This window comes from Sphaerodactylus townsendi, linkage group LG06, assembly GCF_021028975.2.
Source record: "Sphaerodactylus townsendi isolate TG3544 linkage group LG06, MPM_Stown_v2.3, whole genome shotgun sequence".
NCBI lineage: Eukaryota > Metazoa > Chordata > Lepidosauria > Squamata > Sphaerodactylidae > Sphaerodactylus > Sphaerodactylus townsendi.
In genome coordinates, this window is record NC_059430.1 from 116,559,534 (window position 1) to 116,585,206 (window position 25,673).

The 25,673-nt window shown below is 46.3% G+C and overlaps 1 protein-coding gene across 4 annotated transcripts; it reads right to left on the bottom strand.

Annotated features, from left to right (window-relative positions):
* Positions 1-1,656: 1,656 nt before the first annotated feature.
* LOC125434370 (membrane-spanning 4-domains subfamily A member 4A-like) lies at positions 1,657-24,380 on the bottom strand. Of its 4 annotated transcripts, XM_048499655.1 has the most exons (9): positions 24,176-24,380; positions 22,804-22,979; positions 19,759-19,884; positions 18,005-18,061; positions 14,042-14,209; positions 12,730-12,849; positions 11,347-11,833; positions 8,304-8,307; positions 1,657-2,653 (listed from the first exon to the last, which is right to left on the bottom strand). In XM_048499655.1, exons 2-7 carry the CDS (start codon positions 22,912-22,914, stop codon positions 11,747-11,749), a joined length of 669 nt encoding a protein of 222 aa, XP_048355612.1. In that variant the 5' UTR covers positions 22,915-22,979; positions 24,176-24,380; the 3' UTR covers positions 1,657-2,653; positions 8,304-8,307; positions 11,347-11,746. The 4 variants fall into 4 exon arrangements, with proteins under 4 accessions (XP_048355612.1, XP_048355609.1, XP_048355608.1 ...); XM_048499652.1 differs by lacking the exons at positions 8,304-8,307; positions 11,347-11,833; positions 12,730-12,849; positions 14,042-14,209; positions 18,005-18,061 and adding exons at positions 3,398-3,478; positions 4,323-4,442; positions 5,146-5,316; positions 9,847-9,903 and having other exon boundaries at positions 1,657-2,841; XM_048499651.1 differs by lacking the exons at positions 8,304-8,307; positions 11,347-11,833; positions 12,730-12,849; positions 14,042-14,209 and adding exons at positions 3,398-3,478; positions 4,323-4,442; positions 5,146-5,316 and having other exon boundaries at positions 1,657-2,841.
* Between the last annotated feature and the right edge of the window lie 1,293 nt (positions 24,381-25,673).

Below are 25,673 nucleotides of genomic sequence, written 5' to 3' on the forward strand. Positions count from 1 at the left end.
GCGGCGCCACCGGGATCTTAGGCAACCGAGGGCGGCGGCGCCGCAGACGGAGCCGCCCAGGGAAGGAGGGGGATCCCCTCGGAGGCCCCCAGACGGGCCTGTGGCTTTGCCCGTCCAGGGAGGGGGTGCGGAGGGCGGACGACCCCCAAATGCACCGCGGGGCAGACCCCGGGCCAGGCGCGCCAGAGGAGACAGCACCCCCGGCACCGGAGTTGACCAAGCAGGGCCTGAGCACGTGGGAAAGCAGCGCCGATTGGCCCAAGTCGGTGCCGTCTTTTCCCGGGCCAGGGTCTCGGTCGTTCCATGCGGGGGTGGCACCACCACCACCACCCCCGACCGCTTAGTGAGGAACTGCTGCTGTGCAATCGGGCCTCAGTTCAGTGGCCTCGGAACACGCAGAACTCCCTGCACCCATCTGGGTGGGCCCCTCTGCTGTCATGCAGACATTCCAAGGGACACGTGAAAAGAACTGTCCTGAGCAGCTCATCTGTTGCACAACCATTCAGCAGCAGCCCGGTGGCTGGCAGTTGGTGGGACATAAATCTCCCCCCCCCCCCTTAGATTTGAAACTTGTGAAAAGTTTTTGATTGCAAGAAATGTGTCCAGCCCTTAAGGAGCAGCTGGGCTTTTGTGCACGCTTGTCAACATCTAGGTGGGACCTAGAGAGCTCCTGGAATTACAACAGAGGTCCAGCGACACATCAGTTCCTATGGAGAAAATGGATGCTTTAGAAGGTGGACTGTACAGGATTAAACTTGGCTGAGGCCGAGGCCTTCCCTGAATTTTACCCTCCCATGGCTCCACCCCAGATATCCAGAATTTCCTGACCCCGGAGGTGGCCGCATGTTCTGCGTGATTTAAATCTGAGGGACTCCGATCTCCATAAGGCCCACTTTGTCTACTTCTCAGGTCCTTTGGGGGTGATGGGATGCCCCTCCCACACCCGCTCCTTAAGGATCACCCTCTTCCTTTCGACCAGCTCCAAGGGGCCCAGTTCTTCTGCGCAGCCCTTCTTCCTTGGGTCCCTGCTGGGCAGGAGCAGCCACCAAGCTGCAGCCATGCAAGTGCTGTTGGCATTGTAATGAACGCAGCAAGTTGCACACCCGACTAACGTGTAGATAAATGTTTATTCGAGAACAGCCACACTAGGTGGTAAACGGAGTCAGAGACAGTCTCCTAACTGCAACACTAGCTGCAAGCCGGAGAAAGAGAGTCAGAGTGACTTCCCAGAAGCAGAATATTGTCCCAAGAGTAGCAATCTGAAGACAGACCAGGAATTGCACTTAAAAGGATTGAAAGTCCTATCTTCACTATCCTAACTGCCCTCTTGCTCCCCCCCCAACAAAGATCTTATTCTTATCTTTCTATCCCAGATGTTGCCTTTCCCAACAGCTGCACACTCCAATCTGAGCTGCTGCAAAGATAACTGGAGGTGCCAGAAGCAGGAAGAAGGAACCTCCCATGGCAGCCCTCCTCCAGCAGCCCTGGGGTGGCGGGCGGAGCTCAGCTCCCGGAGTGACAGCTTCTTACTCAAAGGTTTGCAAAGCAACCTTTTTCAGCAAACCGAACAGACTACTGGAGTATTTGGCTAACATAGCAGAGCTTGCCCTGATCTAGAAGCTGGGTATGGAGTGCAGTAAATAAACCTCCCCAGAATTAGATTGCAAAAAAATCAAAACATTTATTTAAGTAGATTCTGTTCACATTCAGGCTGCAATGGAAGAGAAGAAAGGAACCTCAACAGAAGAGTCCTTTTCCCTGACCAGTGATCTGGGATCCTGTGTCTGGGAGTCTGGGGCGTTATTTGTACAGCAGAGGCTGGTAGATAATGTCACAGTCCATGAATATCCTTGTGGAGAGTGGGAGATCAAAGAACACGGAAGGAGAATAGGTCAGAGGGCGGCTCCCAGGCTGAGACAAAGAGAGACACATCCTTATAGACCAGTGGTTCTCAACCTGGGGGTCAGGACCCCTTTGGGGGTTGAATGACCCTTTCACGGGGGTCGCCTAAGACTCTCTGCATCAGTGTTCTCCATCTGTAAAATGGATAAATGACTCTCTCTGACTCTGCATCAGTGTTCTCCATCTGTAAAATGGATAAATGAACTATAGAGCAGTTGGAACAAACAAGATACTTGTGGGCACTATGGTGCCCCCTTGCTTCTTTCCCAAAGCAAGAAATCAATCCTGACTCCTCCACAGCACTGGATTAGGAACAGCTCCAGAAGACCCCAGGGGCATGCTTTTTTGAGAGCACAAGTAGTACCCAGTCATAACTGGGCACTTGGATTGCAACCTTCCAACATGTTGTGATTCTACCCCATGGCAGCCATTTGGTGACTGATTCTGCTTCCCATGGCAGCCATTTCATGAAGGTGCTCAGCACTGTCTTCCGAGCTTCCATGAGTGTCCAGTGGCCAAAAAAAGTTGGGGACTCTGCTAGGAACTTCACAGTGAAAAAATGCAAGTAAAGTGAAAGCAAGAACCACAAGCATATACGCTGCTGTGTATTTGTAAAGTGAAGTCGACTGGCAGCCAAATTGTGCTCACCCCAGCGAGGGTCTTTCAAAGCAAGTGAGAAGTGGAGGTGGTTTGGCATTGCCTTTATCTGGAGAACCTTCCTTGGTGGTCTCTCGTTCAAGTACCGATCCTGCTTAATTTCTGAGAGCTGAGACGATCCCTCTTTATATAATGTTAAGTCATTCCAAAGTTGCGCTGGATCCAGATGTTCTCCTTCCCCATCATAAATTTTCCTTTTCTCAGCTTGGACGGGAGAATGCGAGCACCAACGGCAGCCAGGAACGTACCTCCGTTTTCAGAAGGGCAGCTTGGTGTAATATACTGGCAAAACACAAATGCAAAAAAGTGGGAACGGAAAACAAACATGAAATCGAGGAAGAAAATGTGCTTTGTGTTTAATCATGTGATGGTTTATAAAAAATATTTTGCAAATGAAAAAACAACACAGTCCGGCTGCTTACAGAAGACCCTGTCGATCTTAATATAATTAAGAAGAAGAAGAGAAGAAGAGTTTGGATTTATATCCCCCCTTTCTCTCCTGCAGGAGACTCAAAGGGGCTCACAATCTCCTTGCCCTTCCCCCCTCACAACAAACACCCTGTGAGGTAGGTGGGGCTGAGAGAGCTCCGAGAAGCTGTGACTAGCCCAAGGTCACCCAGCTGGCGTGTGTGGGAGTGTACAGGCTAATCTGAATTCCCCAGATAAGTCTCCACAGCTCAGGCGGCAGAGCTGGGAATCAAACCCGGTTCCTCCAGATTAGATACACGAGCTCTTAACCCCCTACGCCACTGCTGCTCCTTTTGGCATTGCCTTTCTCTTAAACTCTTGTATCTTGTATTCCTTACAGAAGATTATAAAAAACAAAATACCTTCATGCCTCCACATCCTCATTCATTTGCCTCGGGAATGCTGAAGCAGGAACGATCCCCTCATCTGTCTTCTGAAAAATCACTACAGTCTGAAAGAAGGAAGAGAAGATCCCATTCAGGATAAGAGACAGGGTCAAGTCCTCAGAAGATGCTATTTTTATTCCAGGAGTGGCTTGATTCCTTCAGAGGCTCAAGGAGTCACATGGTGCAAAGATTCTGCCATGTTCTCGAATATAGAAACCAAAACAGTGCAGCAGTGATAAACAACACCAATCTAAATATCTGTTGCACCCCAGCTGTCGTATCTAATAAAGTAATAATTCATGTACATTTGTGATTGTATTATTTCTCATTATAATCCCCATATACATAAATGAAAACCTTTGTTCGATCCATACGAAACGCATTGCGCATAATCCACGTTTTTCGTTCGCTTCATCAGCAACACTCTCCAATGTGGAACCAAATTCAAACAGGTTTCCTATGGGTAATAAACTCTCCTTCACGGAGCTGAAACTTCCCATAACACAACAAAGGTTTTCATTTATGTATATGGTGATTGCAATGAGAAATAATACAAACACAAATGTATATGAATTATAGCTTTATTAGATACGACAGCTGGGGTGCGACAGATATTTAGATGGGTATTGCAAAGATTCTGCCTCCTGCTCAGGCCTGGGGACATCACGATCCAAATAAAAGTGGACATTAGTGTCCTGGGCAAGCCCATGATCTGCCTGGATGATTTTGACCAGGGAAGGCAGCCTGCAGGCTCGATCCAGACCTTGCGGGCATTTCGTATAGTTTCCGGTAGCCTGTTGCATGCTTTCTTTCCTCACTGTTGGGCTCCAAATTGAACCATTGGAGGTGGGAAGGCAACAATGAAACACTACAATTCACACCCACCACCACCCTCGTCTAGGCTATTACCGTTTCACTGTAGGCATTCCTGCACACGCTGGCACACCCAAAGGCAGCAGTGGTGATGGCGATGAGGAACTCCAGGATAGTGACTGCCAGCAGGAGAGCAGATATTTCGTATGTGAGATTCTGCCAACAAAGCACAAGAGCTGTGAATACGAACACCTTCACAATAGGTAGGAATGAACAACTGCGTGAGGAGAAGGCCGCATCCAGTTCCCAGTTGGGAGGAGCTCCATTCTTAAAGGCTCCAGAGAAGCACGGTACTCCCACAGACAGGCTTAGTCACTCGGCCCCTAGCCCACTTTTGCTCCACACAAACACCCCAAAGCTCCATGAGACGTCGGCCATATGAAGCTGCCATATACTGAATCAACACATCACGGTTAATAATGTCTACTCAGACTGGCAGCGGTATCCAGGGTCTCATGTGGAAGTTTTTACATCACCTACATCAGTGATGGCGAACCTTTGGCACTCCAGATGTCATGGACTACAATTCCCATCAGCCCCTACAATTGACCATGCTGGCAGGGGATGATGGGAATTGTAGTCCATAACATCTGGAGTGCCAAAGGTTCGCCACCATGGACCTACATCCTGGACGTTTGTAACTGGAGAGCCCAGGGCTTGAACTGGGACCTTCTGCATGGTAAGTAGATGCACTACCACTGAGCTGTTTCTGTAGCTCATGGGAATGACAAGATCACAGACAGTTTTCTTCCTTCAGAGGCAACATTCACCAAGAAAGGTGATGCTCCCGCTCCTCCTCCGCCTTTCTTCTGACTGCATAAGCTGGCCACAGTTTTGTTTTATTACAAGGCATACTCACAGAAGGGATGGTGACATATTCACGGCAAATGTCAGGTGGCATGGTGCTGAGATAGTATGAATTGCAGTTATCATAGTAGTATCTTGGATGAGCTATTGAAATAGAGAGTATCACAATCGCAATGCCTGCTGCCACGGAACTCACAACATTCATTGCCAGCACTCCTTTCACCTACGGGAAGAAAGCAAACCGTGAATTCAAGAAGGTCTCGCCTACTTCTATAAGATCTCTGATATTTTCAGCCTCCACAGATAGCAGACAAACTTCATCTTCTCTTTGCTTGAGGGTCCCTGCCCTTTATGACAACCTCCTGACATGAAGAAGCACAAGGAAGACCCGAGCTCTGCAAAAAGGGAAATACTTGAAAGAGGGTGGAGGAAATTCCAACCGCTGAATCAGAAGGGAATAGGATCAAAGCAAGAAGCTCCCCATGAATTCAGGGGCTTCAGACATCTAAGGCTGGACCTCTCTCAGCTTATAGCAACATGGTGGGTTTGTCTTTAATTTCTGTGTTCCAGAAGTCAGAGATTTGGATGGAGAAAATGTAAAGGTCAGAGCCCAGCCATAGTAGACTGATGAACCAAGCAGAATTTCAATATACCAGCCATGCACTTTAGTATCTAAGCCTTCCCTTGCTGTGTTAGGGAATGCATGTTTTTTAACTCATGCCCAACTTATTTAACAAGATAACCTCGTCACCCGTATTTATGCTTTGCTAGCAAAGATTTACACAAGAAAAACTATTTTTTTAATTAATTTTTTTCAAAAGGTAAGTACATATTTTTGAGAATAAAGTAAAAAGTGCTAATGTCGTACTGTCTTCCTTATAAAATTTTTAGGAACATTATTACAATCAAAATATCAAAATATAACAGTTTGAGGACTTCAAAATTATATAGTTGTGTTGACATTTGGATTGAAAAGGAGAAAAGATAAGACTTAAGAATTTGGAAAAGTATAGGAAATATGAAAGTGGGTTGAAGGGGAAGGGCAAAGAAAGAGGAGAAGGACAAAAGGAGAAGGGGGGGAAAGAGAAGGTAGTTAGGGGAGGGAATAGAGGAGAGGAGAGAAAGAAAAGAATAAAAGATAATTAACTTCCTCTTAGCTTTGAAACTAAGAAAAACTGTTTAGTGTGAGACGAACACCTAGAATTCTCAAGAAGTTTTAAGACATGTCCGCAGGGGCCTGAAAGAGGACGCGGATGGTGCTGTCTGATTGGTTCTCATTTGGTGCATTATTGAGTAATATATTCATAATATAGATAAGATTTACTTTTCTGTAGTGATTCAATTTTGCTATATAAGATGCAAATTTTGCTCTGTCCAATGTCCATGCTCTGTCCATGCTGGATCTTCCTCTTTTCCTGCTGCCTTCAGCTTTTCCTGCTATTATTGTCTTTTCCAGTGAGTCCAGTATTTTCATAATGTGACCAAAGTATCATAGGCTGTTTCCGCACAGGCAGAAAACAGCGCCTTAGGGACAGTAAAAACACTGCCCCTGGGGTGCTGTTTGTACAACTGGCGCTGCTGCATCGTAACAGCGCCGTGCTTGCCCCACTTAAGTGGCGCGAAAACACCGCTTTTGAACCTCGCTTGGGGAATGAGGTTTTTCAAAAGCAGCATCTTCCACCCGCTGCAGTGCGAACGGCAGTGGGTGTAAGGTGGTGTTTTGCCTGCCCCAGCCCCAAATGCCTCCTTACCTCCTCCTGGCTTCTGTCGCTCTATGGAGGCCAGGGGACACAACTCCTGGACTCCATCCCTGCAATCATCGCTCTGCCATAAGGGCATGTCCCCTGGCCTCCTGGAAGGCGTGACGGAAGCCAGGAGGGAGTAAGGAGGGCATTGAGAAACAGACTATCTTGACCATGCGGAGCCTGCTCCGCCAGCTGCACAGCCAGTGGGGCCATTCATGCGAACAGCCCAGGGGCTTGCATCGGCATGAACCATGCCAATGCAGCCCCACTGCTCTGGCCATGCAGAAACGGCCATAGCCTCAATGTAAACATTTTAGCTTGTGTGGAGAGTTCAAACTTGATTTGATCTAGAATTTACTTTGGTGTTTTTGGCAGTCGATGGTATCTACAAAACTCTCCTCCAACACCATATTTCAAAAGAATCAACTTTTTTTTCAGTCAGCCTTCTTCATTGTCCAGTTTTCATCCCCATACATATTAATGGGGAATACTATGGCATGAATTAACTTGATCTTGGTCACCAGTGACCCAGCTTTACACTTTAGAATCCTCTTTGTAGCTCCTTCAGGGCTGCCCTTCCCAGTCTCAATCTCCCTCTGATTTCTTGATATTACTCTCTTTTTTGGTTGATGGTGGAGTCGAGGAATAAATTTTTTGAACAATTTCAATTCTTTCACAGTCAACCTTAAGACTGCAGAATTTCCCGGTAGTCAATACTTTTTTTTTTGGCTTGATGTTCCACTGTATTCCTGCTTTGGTGCTTTCTGCATTACCTTTCAGTAGTCGTCGTTTCAAGTCTTCGCTATATTCTACCAGCAATGTAATGTCATCTGCATATCTCAGCTGCTTAATGTTCCTTCTGCCACTTTTCACACCATCTTCATCTAAATCATCCAACTTTCCTTATGATCTGCATATAGATCAGGCGATAAAATACATCCTTTCCTAATGCTTTGGTCAGTTGAAAACCATTCCTTTCCCCCATATTCTGTCCTAACAGTGACCTTTTCCACACATGCCAGTTTCAGCCTGGACATAAAACGTTTCCTCCGTGGAGTTACGCATTGTTTTCCCTTTTCTTTGGTTTTGGAAACGTTTCCAACGTACTTTTTCCTCAGTTGTTCTTGAAAACACTTTTGCAGCATTTCTTCTTGCTGAAACATTTCCAAGATGGCTTCCCTCATAGTGTGGTCCTATTCAGAGGCATAGCAAGGGGGCAAAGCACCTGGTGCACTGGTGTGTCCTCCATCCCGCCCCGGAATACTTCTGGAACGCCCCTACCACACCCCCACAGGGGCACATGCCTGGTGTGTTGCGCGCCCCCATTCTCCCTTGGAGCTACGCCTCTGGTCCTATTTGAAATTTTTTCTTTCCCATCAAAAAGTCTGGCCGTTTTCTATGCCTCTGTGCCGTCACCCAACTTTTGCCTTGGCACCTGGGCTGCCATTGTTTTTGTGTCCTTCACCTCACTTCTTACCTTCTCACCATTTTATTTTCATCATTTTGTGGTGTGTGTGTTTTGCTGTTTTGGTTGAATCAACAAAGTATTGATTAAATGGATCTACAGAGCATCGAAACAATCAACACAATAATGTTTCAAGAAATGAATAAAAAAAGCTTCCCTCTCCACGACTGCCATGAAGCATTTGGGGGAGGTGAGTGAAAGAAAACATACTAGAAACATGCGAAGTGACTTGTGCAAAACAACAGCAACACAATAGCCTCTTCTCCAGAGTGTATGTTGTGCATAAAACCAGTCAGAAGTTGTGGCACACCCATTCCTTTTAAAAGCAACCATAGCTTTTCATGATCCACACAGTCAAAGTCTGGTGAACTTATAAAGCACTAGCTGATTTTCTTCTCAAATTATCTTCTTTGCTCCATTTGTACATTTGTAATATGATCTTTAGTACGCCATATCTAAATCCAGCAGGAATATCTGCCGTTTCTCATTCCATGAACGGTAACAGTCTTTGTTGTAAAATTCTGCGCATCACATTACTCACATGAGAAATTAATGTGACGGTCCAAAAGTTGCTGCAGTTTTTGATGCTTCCTGTTCGAACTGGAATGGTAAGTGAGAGTTTCTAGCCTGTAGGGCCCTTGTTTTGTTTTCCACATTAGTGGGCATGTTCTTGTTAAGATTTTGATGGAGTCTGTTTCCGTGACTTACACAAGTGCTATTGCTATCCCACTTCACTTTCTAAAATTGCAGGTTCTTCTTTAAAAAATGCTTCTTTGAAGGAATATGCCTGTCATCCCTTTGTCTCTTTTATACAATTCTATAGTGTACTATTCCCATCTTTTCTCTATTTTATCCTGTTCAATTAATGTATTTCCATATTGATTTTTCAGCATGCCTAACCGGGCTTTAAATTTCCCTTTGATTTCTTGGATCTTGTGAAACAGATCTTTTGTTCTTCCTTTTTTATTGCTCTCCTTTATTTCTTAGTAGTATAGTTCTTTTTGTCTATTTATGCATATTGCAGGAACGCATTTAGACTACTGATTCTATGCCTGTCACCTTTTACTTATGCCTTTCTACTCATCCTAGAAATAAAACATTTTTTATTTTTATTATGAATAGACTGCTTCCTGTTTCCTTTTGTCAACTGGTTGCTTTATCTGAGAATACCTGAAAGTATAAATGTTTCTCCACATGTTAATGTCCCTTTTCTTTTATAACACTGGAATATTGTTAAAAGTTATGCCTAAAGACTTGCCACCTCCACTGGATGGAATCTACAGGCCTTTAAATTTTTGTCTCGAAGGAAAGCAAAGACATTGCGACTGCCAATGTATATCCCACTGAAACCCATGAAAACAAAGATGAATTAGACGTATTCCTTTTGTTGGGTTGAAAACATTTGGATTCTGCCTCAGAGAGCCTCAGATCAGAAATAGTGAAATGTGTCTTAAAACACAATATCCCAGAACTGGTTTCTTGTATCTGTCTGCCAGTTCATGGTGTCTGACGCCATCACCAAAGTATTAAATTGGTTAATTACCAGTGGCACCCTGGGGTCCTTGGCAGCTGCCACAGAAAGGGATCCAGAAATGATGTACTGTGGAAGAAAGAAAAGGAAGTCAGAAAGAATGGAGGAGTCTGAATCTGAGCATCTTGTATCCCTTGATCTGTTCCTCCAACTCATTAGATGAGAGATCTCTGAGACTGGAAATAATGTGATCATCTGGTGGAGGCCCCAAAAGTGTCAAGAGGACCCAGGATCCAAAAGTGGATCTATGTCTTGTCCTTGAATTCCAAAGATTCGTCAAACAATGGTAGGTAAGGCAAGTTATAGACTTACCAGGTCTCATGAAGTGGGCTGAAAGGACATCATGCATTTCTGCAAGCCCTACCTTGAGGATAGGTTCTGATTACCTCTTGAGTCACAAAAATTCACCCAACTCACAAAATTCACCCAACTCACAAAAATTCACCCAACTCCAATGCCTCTGTTAATTACACTCATATAATTACACTCTTGGATCTGTCAGCTATCTGAAGAAAGGATTCAGAAATGATGTACTGTGGAAGAAAGAAATGTACAGCTGTGGTAAATCAGTTGCATTGACCAGATTTGACTGGGCATCATCACACATAGAGGAACTAGAAGCTGGCATGAAAAGATAGGAAAGCTTAATTTCCTGTAGAATGGAATTCTGGAGTGGGCAACCAGGATCATTTCTGGATCCCTTTCTGTGGCGGCTGCCAGGGGCCCAAGGTGCCACTCGTAACAAACCAATGTAGGACTTTGGTGATGGGATCAGACACCATGAACTGTCAGACAGATACAAGAGTTACACTCAAAAGACTGTCCTGCTAGGCATGAAATCTCAGAATATCCATGCTCTACCCTTCGCCAAGGCTCCCCTCACCTGCCCAAGGGTAGAGCACGGGCATCCTGAAATTTTATGCAAGCAAGGTGAATCCACCCAATGCTGTTGCCCATTCCAGAATTCCATCCTATAGGACAGTGATGGCGAACCTTTTCGAGACCGAGTGCCCAAATTGCAACCCAAAACCCATTTATGTATCGCAAAGTGCCAACACGGCAATTTAACCTGAATACTGAGGTTTCAGTTTAGAAAAACGGTTGGCTCCAAAGCATGCCTTACTCAGGAGTAAGCTTGGTGGTAGTCGGTGGCTTTGCTTTGAAGCAACCGTGCAACTCTTCCAACAGGTACATCATGATCCTTGGAGGGTTTACTCAGAAGCAAGCCCCATTGCCAGCAACCAAGCTTACTCCCAGGTAAAGGATTAGCTTTGGTTCTTACTTGTAAAAAAAGAAAATCAGTGAGGGTTTAACAGCACTTAACAGAGAGTTTACCCACCACTGCTTCCCCAAAAGTGGAGTGCTATGTTTGTGCTAGCAATAGGAGCCCAGTGGCCCAGGCCAGCCTAGATGTGTGTGTGTGGGGGGGGCAACTCTGTTTGCTGTGATGCCCACAGAGGAGGGGCTCTGAAGACACCCTCTGGCACCCACGTGCCATAGGTTAGCCATCACTGTTCTGAGAGATAACAAGATCAGGGAATACCGTGCTGCCTTTATATAATATCAGCCATTGCAAATATGACTAAAACTAAATCAAAGTTGAGTGTGGTCCAGATGTTCGACTTCCCCATCATGAATTTTCCTTTTCTCGGATTGGGAGGGAGAATAGGAGAACCAGCGGCAGCCAGGAATGCATCTCCATTTTCAGAAGCTCAGCTTGATGCAATATAACATAAATGCAAAAGAGTGGGAACGGAGAACACAAGTGACATCAAAGAAGAGGATGTGCTTTTTATTTAACAAAAACAGTCCATGTGATGGTTTATTAAAAAAATATATGTTCCAAAAGGAAAAAAAATCAAACTGCTTACGGAAGACTCCGCTGGAGAAATTATAAAAGGGGGAAACACCCTCACACCTCCACAGCCTTGTTCGATTGCCCCGGAAGAGCTGAAGCAGGAGTGATCCCCTCATCTGTCTTCTGAAAAATGACTACAGTCTGAAAGAAGGAAGAGAAGAACTCATTCAGGACAGGAGACAGGGCCAAGTCCTCAGAGGAGGCTATTCTGATTCCAGGAGTGGCTTCATTCCTTCCGAGGCCCAAGGAGTCACATGATGCAAAAATTCTGCCTCCTGCTCAGGTCTGGGAAAGTCGTGATCCAAATACGAGTGGGCGTTAGTGCCCTGGACATGCTCATGATCTGCCTGGATAATTTTGGCCAGGGAAGGCAGCCTGTAGGCTCGATCCAGGCCTTTCTTTGGGGCATTGTCATATAGTCCCTGGCAGCCTGTTGTATGTTTTCTTTCCTCACTCTTGCCCATGAGCAGAAACAAAGCCATGCGTCTCCACGCGTCTTGCATCTTTAACATCACTGATTGTTCCTAATTGCAGGTTTCTGGAGAAATCCAAAGGCCCCCCCCCCCCCCCGCCTGCCTTTCTCAAGAGCATCTTTCAGGAAATGCTCTTCAGCACTTCCTGGGAATGGCTCCAGAGTGACGGCTCTTGTTTGTCTCTTAAAGTCTACTGGACTTCCATCAAACAGGTATTACGCTATTCATGTTGCAGATACACAGCCTCAGTGTTCTAATCTGTGCAGGTTCAATCACAAATTAGAACTGCTCGTGTAGAGAGGAAACTAATGGGGATCGCAGGAATGTGCGCTGGGCAGGCCGAGGTCAGAGTCTCTGACTGTTGGACTCCCCGCTGAGCCACTGGAGGTGGGAAGGGAACAATGAACACTGAAGGCATCCTGGATTCAGACGGCACCTCTGAGAGGAACACCAGCTTTATCAGTATGAATCCTTCAAGGGATGACAGAACAACCCCACACCAGATTCCTATTCCTTTCATGAGGTAAATTTCACCCCCACCCCCACCCCTGTCTAGGCCATTACCGTTTCACTGTAGGCATCCCTGCACACAGTGGCACACCCAAAGGCAGCAGAGGTGATGCTGATGAGGAACTCCAGGACAGTGACTGCCAGCAGGAAAACAGTTGTTGCGTACATGAGATTCTACCAAAGAAGCAAAATAGCTGTGAATACGAACACCTTCACAATAGGAAGGTCTGGGCAACTGCGTGAGGAGGAGGCCGCATCCAGTCCCAGCTGGGAGGAGCTCCGTTCTTAAAGGCTCCAGAGAAGCACGGTACTCCCACAGACAGGCCCACTTTAATTACTCTTGCTCCACACAAACACCCCATATGCTGAATCAGCCCATCACCGTTAATAAGCCCATCACAGCCCATCAGACTGGCAGCAGCTCTCCAGGGTCTCAGGTGGAAGTCTTCTACATCACCTACATCCTGGTCATTTGTAACTGGAGAGCCCGGGGATTAAGCCTGGGACCTTCTGCATGCTAAGCAGATGCACTACCCCTGAGCTGTGTTTCTGTAGCTCATGGTGGGAATGACATGATCACCACCAGTGAGCAGCAGTGGCGTAGTCGTTAGGAGCAGGTGCATTCTAATCTGGAGGAACCGGGTTTGATTCCCCGCTCTGCCGCTTAATTTATTTATTTATTTATTTATTTATTTTTTATTTCTTCGATTTATATACCGCCCGATCCCCAAAGGGCTCCGGGCGGTAAACAACATTATCTAAACATCAGACAGGAGCGGTCATACAAAATATAAATATATAGGCTCCATCCCATAAATAACTTAAAACTCATAAAACAGCGAATAACAATAATGCATAAATAAACAAGCAAGGGCATCCGACCCCAATTTAAAACCTACCCCCAAGGGGGGGAGGGCAGTGGGGCCCCTCAATATGAAGGGGCCCTGATATAACTGCACCAAGGCACGGAGCAGTGAAGAGCAGTAAGGGGGCACCGTATCAGCGGCTGGACACTCCAAAGGCCCGGTGGGCTTATGGAGGCTTATCTGGGTAATTCAGATTAGCCTGGGCACTCCCACACACGCCAGCTGGGTGACCTTGGGCTAGTCACAGCTTCTCGGAGCTCTCTCAGCCCCACCCACCTCACAGGGTGTTTGTTGTGAGGGGGAAAGGGCAAGGAGATTGTCAGTCCCTTTGAGTCTCCTACACAAGAGAAAGGGGGGGATATAAATCCAAACTCTTCTTCTTACTCTTCTTCTTCCTTCAGAGGCAACATTCACCAAGAAGGGAAAAGCTCTAATTCCTGCACCTTTCTTCTGACTCCATAAGGTGGTCACAGTCTTGTTTTGTTACAAGGCATACTCACATAAGGAATGGCGACCAATTCATGGCAACTGTCAGGTGGCATGTCTCTGTGACGGTATGATTGGCAGCCAATGTAGTATATTGGATGAAATATTGTAATGAAGTGTATCACAATTGCAGTGCCCGCTGCCACAGAACTCACAACATTCATTGCCAGCATTCCTTTCACCTATGGGAAGAAAGCAAACCATGAATTCGAGAAGACCCCACCTACATCTATAAAATCTCTGATATTTTCAGCTCCCACAGATTGCAGACAAACTTCATCTTCTCTTTGCTTGAGGGTCCCTGCCCTTTATGACAACCGCCTGACATGAAGGAGCACAAGGAAGACCCAGGAACTGCAAAAAGGGAAATACTTGAAACGGAGAAAGTGGAGGAAATTCCAAGCTCTGAATCAAAAGGGAACAGGATCAAAGCAAGAAGCTCCCCATTAATTCAAGGGCTTCAGACATCTAAGGCTGGACCTCTCTCAGGTTACAACCACATGGTGGGTCTGTTTTTAATCGCTGTTCTCCATAAGCCAGAGATTTGGATGGAGAAAATGTAAAGGTCAGAGCCCAGCCATAGTAGACTGATGAAGCAAGCAGAATTTAAATATATTAGCCATGCACTTTAGTAGCTATAAACACTAAACCTTCCCTTGCTGTGTTAGGGAATGCATGTTTCTTAACTCATGCCCAACGTAGCTAACAAGCTAAGATAACCTCGTCATCAGTATTTATGCTTTGCTGGCAAAGATTTACACAAGAAAACTGTTTAGTGTGAGACAAACACCTAGAATTCTCAAGCAGTTTTAAGACATGTCTGCAGGGTCCTGAAAGAAGGATAGAGCGGTCTGATTGGTTCTCATTTCGTGCATTATAGGGTTGTAATAATGCAATCATATAGCTTAGGTTTACTTTTCTGTAGTGATTCAATTTTGCTATGTAAGATGCAAGTTTTGCTGTGTCTAATGACCATCTCATGCTGGATCTTCCTCTCTTCCTGCTGCCTTCAACTTTTCCTGCCATTATTGTCTTTTCCAGTGAGTCCTGTCTTCTCATAATGTGACCAAAGTATCATAGCCTCATTTCATCATTTTAGCTGTGTGTGTAGGAGTTCAAACTTGATTTGATTCCTAGAATTTACTTTGGGTGTTTTTGGCAGTCGTATGGTATCTACAAAGCCTCTCCTCCAACACCATATTTCAAAAGAATCGAAGCTTTTTTTCCGGGTAGCCTTCTTCATTGTCCAAGTTTTTCATCCCCATACATATTCATGGGGAATACTATGGCATGAATTAACTTAGATCCTTTGGTCACCCACAGTGTGACCCAGCTTACACTTTAGAATCCCTCTTTGCTTAGCTGGCGCTGCTTCAGGGGCTGCCCTTCCCAGTCTCCAATCTCCTTCTGATTTCTTGATATTACTCTCCTTTTTTTTTGTGGTTGATGGTGGAGTGGGGAAATAGAATTCTTTTAGGAACGAGATTTCAACCTCTTTTTTCTACCGAAGTCAACCTTAAGACTGCAGAATTTCCCGGTAGTCAATACTTTTTTTTTGGCTTGATGTTCCACTGTATTCCTGCTTTGGTGCTTTCTGCGTTATCTTTCAGCAGTCGTCGTTTCAAGTCTTCGCTATATTCTACCAGCAATGTAATGTCATCTGCATATCTCAGCTGCTTAATGTTCCTTCTGCCACTTTTCACACCATCTTCATCTAAATCATCCAGCACTCCTTAACCTATGATCTGCATATAGATCAGGTCTGCAAAATACATCCTTTCCTAATGCTTTGATAAAATAGAAATCCTTTCTATTCCTTTTCCCCAGCTGAAACCATTCCTTTCCCATATTCTGTCCTAACAGTGACCTTTGACCAGCTATGTACCAGTTTCAGCCTGACATAAAACGTCTGCAAAAGGAGTTTCCCTCCATTAGTTTCGCATTGTTTTCCCTTTTCTTTTGGTTTTGGAAACAAGCCTAAGCGTGACTTTTTTCCTCAGTTGTTCTTGAAAACACTTTAACACTTTGCAGCATTTCTTCTTTGCTGGAAACATGTTTCCAAGATGGCTTCCCTCATAGTGTGGTCCTATTCAGAGGCATAGCAAGGGGGCAAAGCACCTGGTGCACTGGTGTGTCCTCCATCCCGCCCCGGAATACTTCTGGAACGCCCCTTTACCACACTTCCACACAGGGGCACATTGCCTGGTGTGTTACGCGCCCCCATTCCCTCCTCTTGGAGCTACTCCTCTGGTCCTATTTGAAATTTTTTCTTTCCTCATCAAAAAAAGTCTGGCCAGTTTTCCTACATGCCTCCTGTACCGTCACAATTCAACTTTGCCAGCTTATGGCACCTGGCAATGCCATTGTTTTTTTTTGTAAGGGTCCCTTCACCTCACTTCTTTACCTTCTCACCATTTTATTTTCATCATTTTGTGGTGAATTGTGTTGTTTTTGCTGTTTTGGTTGAATCAACAAAGTATTGATTAAAATGGATCTACCTGAGAGCATCCGAGAACAATCCAACACAATAGTATGTTTCAAGAAATGAATAAAAAAAAAGCTTCCCTCTCCACGCACTCGCCATGAAGCATTTGGGGAGGTGAGTGAAAGAAAACATACACTAGAAAACATGGCGAAGTGATTCTGTGCAAAAGGCTACAGCAACACAATAGCCTCTTTCTCCAGAGTGTATGTTTGTGTGCATAAAACCAGTCAGAAGATTGTGGCACACCCATTTCCTTTTAAGAAGCTGAAAACCATAGCTTTTCATGATCCACACAGTCAAAGTCTGGTGAACTTATAAAGCACTAGCTGATTTTCTTCTCAAATTATCTTCTTTGCTCCATTTGTACATTTGTAATATGATCTTTAGTACGCCATATCTAAATCCAGCAGGAATATCTGCCGTTTCTCATTCCATGAACGGTAACAGTCTTTGTTGTAAAATTCTGCGCATCACATTACTCACATGAGAAATTAATGTGACGGTCCAAAAGTTGCTGCAGTTTTTGATGTTTCCTGTTCGAACTGGAATGGTAAGTGAGAGTTTCTAGCCTGTAGGGCCCTTGTTTTGTTTTCCACATTAGTGGGCATGTTCTTGTTAAGATTTTGATGGAGTCTGTTTCCGTGACTTACACAAGTGCTATTGCTATCCCACTTCACTTTCTAAAATTGCAGGTTCTTCTTTAAAAAATGCTTCTTTGAAGGAATATGCCTGTCATCCCTTCGTCTCTTTTATACAATTCTATAGTGTACTATTCCCATCTTTTCTCTATTTTATCCTGTTCAATTAATGTACTTCCATATTGATTTTTCAGCATGCCTAACCGGGCTTTAAATTTCCCTTTGATTTCTTGGATCTTGTGAAACAGATCTTTTGTTCTTCCTTTTTTATTGCTCTCCTTTATTTCTTAGTAGTATAGTTCTTTTTGTCTATTTATGCATATTGCAGGAACGCATTGAGACTACTGATTCTATGCCTGTCACCTTTTACTTATGCCTTTCTACTCATCCTAGAAATAAAACATTTTTTATTTTTATTATGAATAGACTGCTTCCTGTTTCCTTTTGTCAACTGGTTGCTTTATCTGAGAATACCTGAAAGTATAAATGTTTCTCCACATGTTAATGTCCCTTTTCTTTTATAACACTGGAATATTGTTAAAAGTTATGCCTAAAGACTTGCCACCTCCACTGGATGGAATCTACAGGCCTTTAAATTTTTTTGTCCTCGGCGAAGAGCAAAGAGAGACATTGCGACTGCCAATGTATATCCCACTGAAACCCATGAAAACAAAGATGAATTAGACGTATTCCTTTTGTTGGGTTGAAAACATTTGGATTCTGCCTCAGAGAGCCTCAGATCAGAAATAGTGAAATGTGTCTTAAAACACAATATCCCAGAACTGGTTTCTTGTATCTGTCTGCCAGTTCATGGTGTCTGACGCCATCACCAAAGTATTAAATTGGTTAATTACCAGTGGCACCCTGGGGTCCTTGGCAGCTGCCACAGAAAGGGATCCAGAAATGATGTACTGTGGAAGAAAGAAAAGGAAGTCAGAAAGAATGGAGGAGTCTGAATCTGAGCATCTTGTATCCCTTGATCTGTTCCTCCAACTCATTAGATGAGAGATCTCTGAGACTGGAAATAATGTGATCATCTGGTGGAGGCCCCAAAAGTGTCAAGAGGACCCAGGATCCAAAAGTGGATCTATGTCTTGTCCTTGAATTCCAAAGATTCGTCAAACAATGGTAGGTAAGGCAAATTATGGAGCACGGTGGGTCTCATGAAGTGGGCTGAAAGGACATCATGCATTTCTGCAAGCCCTACCTTGAGGATAGGTTCTGATTACCTCTTGAGTCACAAAAATTCACCCAACTCACAAAATTCACCCAACTCACAAAAATTCACCCAACTCCAATGCCTCTGTTAATTACACTCATATAATTACACTCTTGGATCTGTCTGCTATCTGAAGAAAGGATTCAGAAATGATGTACTGTGGAAGAAAGAAATGTACAGCTGTGGTAAATCAGTTGCATTGACCAGATTTGACTGGAGCATCACTGGGCCACACATAGACAGAGAACTAGAAGCTGGCATGAAAAAAGGATGAGGGAAAGAGACTTTCTAATTCTCCTCGGTAGAATGGGAATTACTGGAGTGGGCAACCAGTGATCATTTCTGGATCCCCTTTCTGTGGCGGCTAGGCCAGGGGAGACCAAGGTGCACCACTCGGTGAACAAAACCCTAAATGTAGGACTTCTTGGTGAGTGTGGATCAGACACCATGAACTGACAGACAGATACAAGAGTTACATTCTCAAAAAGACTGCTGTCCTGCTAGGCATGAAATCTCAGAATATCCATGCTCTACCCTTCGCCAAGGCTCCCCTCACCTGCCCAAGGGTAGAGCACGGGCATCCTGAAATTTTATGCAAGCAAGGTGAATCCACCCAATGCTGTTGCCCATTCCAGAATTCCATCCTATAGGACAGTGATGGCGAACCTTTTCGAGACCGAGTGCCCAAATTGCAACCCAAAACCCATTTATGTATCGCAAAGTGCCAACACGGCAATTTAACCTGAATACTGAGGTTTCAGTTTAGAAAAACGGTTGGCTCCAAAGCATGCCTTACTCAGGAGTAAGCTTGGTGGTAGTCGGTGGCTTTGCTTTGAAGCAACCGTGCAACTCTTCCAACAGGTACATCATGATCCTTGGAGGGTTTACTCAGAAGCAAGCCCCATTGCCAGCAACCAAGCTTACTCCCAGGTAAAGGATTGCGCTTTAGTTCTTCGCATGAAAATCAGTGAGGTTTAACAGCACTTAACAGGGTTACCTACACTGCTTCCCCAAAACTAGGTCTTATGTTTAATGCTAATAATAGAGCCCAGTGGCCCAGGCCAGCCTAGATGTGTGTGTGTGTGGGGGTAACTCTGTTTGCGCGTGCCCACAGAGAGGGCTCTGAGTGCCACCTCTGGCACCCGTGCCATAGGTTCGCCATCACTGCTATAGGAAATTAAGCCTTCCTGTCTTTTAATTCATGCTTCTAGTTCCCCTATGTGTGACAATGCCCAGTCAAAGGTTGTCAATGGAACTGATTGACTACATTGCTAAGCTTTAAGCAGCCTCCTGGCTAAACTCAGGACTGCTGGACTCTCCAAAGCATGGTCCTTTGTGGGATGAGAACTATTATGACTGCTTCTTTCAAAACTGTAAGTAGATAATTACCAGGATCCCCATCCAATATGGAGTAATGATATGTTCTCCACGGTCATGGGATGAACGAGTACTTTCCGCTAGGGCAATCACAAGCCCAAAAGATATTTCCAGGATGCCGATCAGGATCTGCGTGATCTGCCGAGACAGAGTGAAATGGCATGTTAGCATTTATCTTGGGTTCCAAAGCCTAATTAAGACAAGGCTGCTGTTTTTTTTTCTAACATGGTGGTCATTTCCATGTATGGTGGAGGTCAGGAATGCCATACCCTCATAGGTGAGGTGTGGACTGAGCTGATCACTAATACACAGAGTTGTAGTAGAAGAACAAGAATTTGTGTTTTGGGGTCACTTTTTTTCACTCTTTAAGGAGTGGCTCCCAAACTCCTTTCCCTTCCTCTGCCCACAACAAATACCTTGGGAGGTAGGTGGGGCTGGGAGAGTTCTGAAAGAACTGCAAGTAGCCCAAGGTTGCCCAGCAATAATGTAAGAGTGGGGAAACAGAAAAGAGACTGCCAATTTTGTTTCCCCACTCCTGCATTCCTGGTTGGTGACCTTGGGGTAGTCACAGTTCTCTCAGAACTCTCTCAGCCCCACCTCTCTCAAAATGGGGAGGAGATGGAAAAGGAGTTTAAGTTGCCTCGAGACGCCTCACAGGAGAGAAAGGGGGGGTATACATTCTTCTCCTACATCTGTTGGTAAAGGTAATGTCTGAAGGAAATCAATGAAAATTCTGTCCATCACATATTAATCTCATATTGGTCATATTTGTCTACTGCCAAATGGAATCCATATTAATCCTTGATGTATAGGTTAGGGAGAAAACATCTGTCAAATGTCACCATATTAACTAAGAATGAAACTTCCATGTAACAAGGCAGAGTACCTTTGACTGTCAGATAGCAGATATTATTTATTTTATGAAGTGGGTCTCTTCCTGTTGTGTCCAACATGTGAGATTCCCAAAATCACTCATTGTTCATGGGAATAGGTGGAGGTCAGATCCCATAAGAGCAGGAGAACAGTCCTGATGGATCAGACCAGTGGCCCACCTAGGCCAGCATCACATCTCCGATTGTGGCCAACCAGTTGGAGGCCCCAACAAACAGGGCTTGGAGGCATGGCAAACGGCCAGGATCATGGTGTAGAGCACAGGAGTCAAACTCGTGGCCCTCCAGATGTTATGGACTACAGTTCCCATCATCCCCTGCCAGCATGATGATGGGAACTGTAGTCCTTAACATCTGGAGGGCCGCGAATTTGACACCTATGGTGTAGAGGACTCAGCAGGCAGCCTGGAGCCCTCACCTTCCACTCTCATGAGTTGAGCTCCCAGCCAGAGGGAAGGGGTGGGAAGAGGCGCCAAGGATGGCAGAGGAGGGAGGTGCCGAGGCCAGTGGGGAGCGGCGCAATACAGTGGTGGAGGCTGCGCTGGCTCTAGTGGTGGTGGGCGCTGGTGTGCAGCAGCCAGGAGCAACCAGCAGTGCCCCCTCCTCCTCTTCCTCTCCGGGCGGCTTCCTCTACTGGCACGTCAAGTCACTGGGCTTGCCGCCCTGGCTCAGCTGGTGCCCCCAGCCCAGAAGCAGGATCCGCAGCCCACGCTGGACAGGCTCAACTCGGTGCCGCTCTTCATGCTAGATCTGTACAACACACTGCCCAGGAAGGAGGAGGAAGACCAGGTGGGGGTACGTCCGAGCATCCAGCCTTTCCCCCGCAAGACGCTCCTGGGTGTGAGCCTAGGTCCATGGTGGCGAACCTTTGGCACTCCAGATGTTATGGACTACAATTCCCATCAGCCCCTGCCAGCTAGGCCAATTGGCCATGCTGGCAGGGGCTGATGGGAATTGTAGTCCATAACATCTGGAGTGCCAAAGGTTCGCCACCACTGGGCGTGTGTGATTGTGGGGGACCCTGTTGTCCAGTCTAATACTACTTGTACCTCGTTTTTAAAGGATGGCCAATGGACATTTGCATTTCATCGCATCCCTTCCTTCCGCCTCGGACAACTTGGAGGAATCGGTCCGCACTCTGCACAGTGGGCCAGCTTCACCCAGGCAGGACGCAGACCCATTCCCCGGTCCCCCTTCTGCATGGTCTCTCTCCCGGCCCCAACACAGGGCACATTCTCCTTGCAACAGGGTGTAGTCATCGACTGGGCACAAAAAATTAAAAGTGCTGAGGGGGCTTATCGGCTTCCTGATCTGCATTTTCCCTAGATAGGCCTCTGCAAAGAAGAAGTGAGACTAAAATGAGAAACAGGATCTGTTTCTCCAACACAAACGGTACCTTCGGAAAAAAAATTCTGCCAAAACCAAAGAAAAAACGGAGCTCAAATAGTGTGTCAACTAAAAATAATCTATTTTGTCAATCAGTTCCTAGCCAGCAAGAAATTCAGATATTGATATACTTGCCATACCCCTGACCTGACTTTTCCTGCAAGAACCTTTATCGTTAACAACAGCCCTGCAAGAAAGGTTTGACTAAGAGACAGTGACTGGCTCTAGGTCTTTCAATAGTTTAATAGGCAGACTGGAATTTGAACGTGGGTCTCCCCAGTCCTTTAAAAGTCTAAACTCAACTTCAGAAAATCACTGGATGGGCAGTCTTTATTTTGACATATTTCAAAAACTTTTCACACTCGAGGCGTGGAGTTTATGAGCTAAGACTGGAGGTTTTGCTCATGAACAGATCTTTTGAACTTATTTAAAAAAACAAACAAACTACCTGTCCCCATATGTGTCTGCTTGTGTTTTTTTTTGTGTGTCATTCTAGGTGCAGTTCTGATTGGAAGATATGAAGTCCAGAACAGGGACTCACACAGTGATGCACCATGGAGCTTTCTCAGACAGCAAATAATTCTGCTGTGCGGCTCCATCAGCAGTGATTAAATGAACCCCTTACTCCCGAAGTAGGGACCTTTGCAACTGAAGCTGACTGGAAAGAGGCAATACGTTAATCATACAGAGACATAACAGACACTCTTCCAGAGAGAGAGGGAAGGGAGCTATTATGTCACCTCTTGTGGCATGCTGGGGCTTCCAGGTGCTCCTTACTTACCCCCAGGGCCATCGGTTCACCCCGATACAACTTCGTCACTGGGCGTGGCACAGAAGGCCTTACTATGCTGTTTGAGAGGGACGCAAGAGTTGCTGGGTCACTTAGGTCCATATCGGCTAGCAAAAAGGACACCACGCGACTTATGATCTGGAAGAGATGCTTGGATTCCGAAGAGGCTGACGAGATGGAGAAACAGAGGGGGAGAGAGAAATTAAGAGCAGATCTTTTCAAGTAGGATCCATTTCAGAAGGGGGAAATTGGACCCCTCTTGTATTGGGGTTGCCTTTGGCTACTGACCTATCGGGCAGGCTAAAAGGGAGTCTGGAAGCTGTTGTGAGGTCCTGCCTTTGTCTTTTAAATTTATTTTCAGAGTAAGCAAACGGCAACAAAGTTTGACAAACAACCAATATCCGGAAACAACAAACAACGCAACCTCACTATGAAACAAGTACATCGTAAAATGCCCAAGCTAAAGATCAAAACAGCTGGCTAAGGCTATAGTGGAAAAACACTCAATCAGTCAATTCAATGACATATAACTCTAAACATATTCCGACTTCCCATATATTAGGAATGATGCGTAACCAATTAAATATAGCTAAGAACTGTGGGCTCTGGATAAAGGGTGGAGAGGAAAGGCTCACTCTTTTACCCCTGTTGAAGAATAGAGTCGAAAGTTGCCACGGAGAGAAGCCGACCTCACCGTGACACGCCTCTGAAGTGGATGCGGGTGAGAGGAGCAAAAACTACCAGACCACAGCCACCCGGCCCGGAAAACCCACAACTGCCAGCTGCCGGTCTAATGTTGATCCAAGAATATTAGGGGGAAGTGGTCTGTGGCCGGCTTGCCTTCTCCCACTCGAGGAAAGGTCCAGCCGGCACCTGGAGCTATCGGAGACATGAAGATGGCACCAGCTCCTTCAAAAAGTTTCTCCTTTCTCGTGCCATCCCAATGCCTTCCAGCACAAAGCAGCTTTCAGCGGCAGGCAGAAATCGGGCAGGTGCAGCAGAGAGCAGCTGTGTGCCCTGCGTGCGGACTGATCTCAAAATGATGGAGACCGATTCCCTCTGGAGAGGAGGACAGTTTGGCAGCCGGGACTCTGGGGCCTCGAATCCCTGCTAGCTCCCTCCTCAATCCAAAATCTGACCCCCCTCCCCCGCCCACCCAAGGTCCGCCCTCAACAGTCCATGAATTTCGCAACCCGCAGCTGGGACCCTTTCTGAGCCAAGGTGCAGTGACCCCGCTGGGAAAGGCGCTCGATCCCCGGGGCTGTCCTGGCGCTCTTATTCGTGGGCACATCAGCCCAGGCTTGGAAATCGCCTTCTCGTGTCGGCAGAGGCCCCACCCGTCAGGTCCCTCCGACTCACTCACCCCAGCGGGCGGCTTTGGACCCGGTCCCGAGCCAATCCGGGGCGCAACTCCTGCTCCTGCCAAGGCTGCCCGGTTCTGCAACCGACCGCTGGGCGGGCACCAGTGACCAGAGGCGGGCTTCTCTCCTCTCCTCCGCGATCCTGGCTCCCCTGCCCGGGGTCAGTCACTTCCTGCGTGGACTCTGCGGGCGCCGCTCCAGCACAGACGCCCCGGACGGGGAAGGGGGGGGGGGAGAAGGGGAGGGGCCACGGGGAATGGGAGGCAAGAGGGGGCGGGGCAGATATCCCCACAGATATCCTCTGCCCATCCCCAGCGTTTTTCTCCGTTGTTCTTTCTATTGTTATTATCATTTATTACAGTCAAAGACCAGAACAAAAACGTATACAGTAAGAAGAAGAAGAGTTTGGATTTATATCCCCCCTTTCTCTCCTGCAGGAGACTCAAAGGGGCTTAGAGCTCCGAGAAGCTGTGACTAACCCAGGGGTAGGGAACCTTTAACACTCAAAGAGCCATTTGGACCCGTTTTCCACAAGAAAAGAAAACACTTGGAGCCGCAAATAATTTTTGACATTTAAAATAAAGATAACACTATATATCTAGGGCTTTTTTAAACCTTTTACTCCGCTCATTCTGAGAAGCACATGGATGCGCCCGCCCTGCTGCCTGCAGGGTGGGCAAGGATGAAGCCGGCTGCTCGGCCTCGCCAGCCGCCAGGAAAGCCCCCGCCCCACTCCAACGGGGCGGGTGAGAGGGGAAGCCCACGGCGCGGCCCAGGGCAGTTGGTGTGCCCGCCCTGCTGCCTGCAGGGCGGGCAAGGATGGGGCTGGCAGCTCAGCTCGTGGAGCCACAGTGCAAGGGCAGAAGAGCCGCATGCGGCTCTTGAGCCGCAGGTTCCCTACCCCTGGACTAGCCCAAGGTTACCCAGCTGGCGTGTGTGGGAGTGTACAGGCTAATCTGAATTCCCCAGATAAGCCTCCACAGCTCAGGCGGAAGAGCGGGGAATCAAACCCGGTTCCTCCAGGTTAGATACACGAGCTCTTAACCTCCTACGCCACTGCTGCTCCCTTCTACTGTAATTAAAATGTTCACATTTTAAAAGTTGCATGGGTATTGAAAAGGCAAATGTAGTTAATTGAATTAATAAAGAGGGACAAAAGACCTATAAAACCTGGGGACCCTATGGGCTCATGATCTAACAGTAGAAGGGAAATATACGATCCCTTGGATCTACCAGGGCGTTTAGGCAGAGGTGGGATCCAACCAGTTCTCACCACTTCTCTAGAAGTGGTTACTAATTTTTTCTGAGTGCCAAGAAGGGGTTACTAAAGCAACCTGGTGGGTCACTGCGAGTAGCAGAGTGCTGGACTAGATGGACTCTGGTCTGATCCAGCAGGCTAGTTCTTATGTTCTTATGTTCTTAACCTCCTTGCTCAATAGGGACTAGAGGTGCGTGTGTGCGGCGGCGCCACTGTTTGAATCCCACCACCATTGGAACCTG

Coding starts and splice junctions, on each gene's coding strand:
- LOC125434370 (XM_048499652.1), bottom strand. CDS start 22,914: ATGGACCTAAGTGACCCAGCAACTCTTGCGTCCCTCTCAAACAGCATA. Junction 19,885..22,803: donor GTGAACCGATGGCCCTGGGG/GTAAGTAAGGAG, acceptor CTGTCTCGGCAG/ATCACGCAGATCCTGATCGG. Junction 9,904..19,758: donor CATATTGGATGGGGATCCTG/GTAATTATCTAC, acceptor TTTCTTCCACAG/TACATCATTTCTGGATCCCT.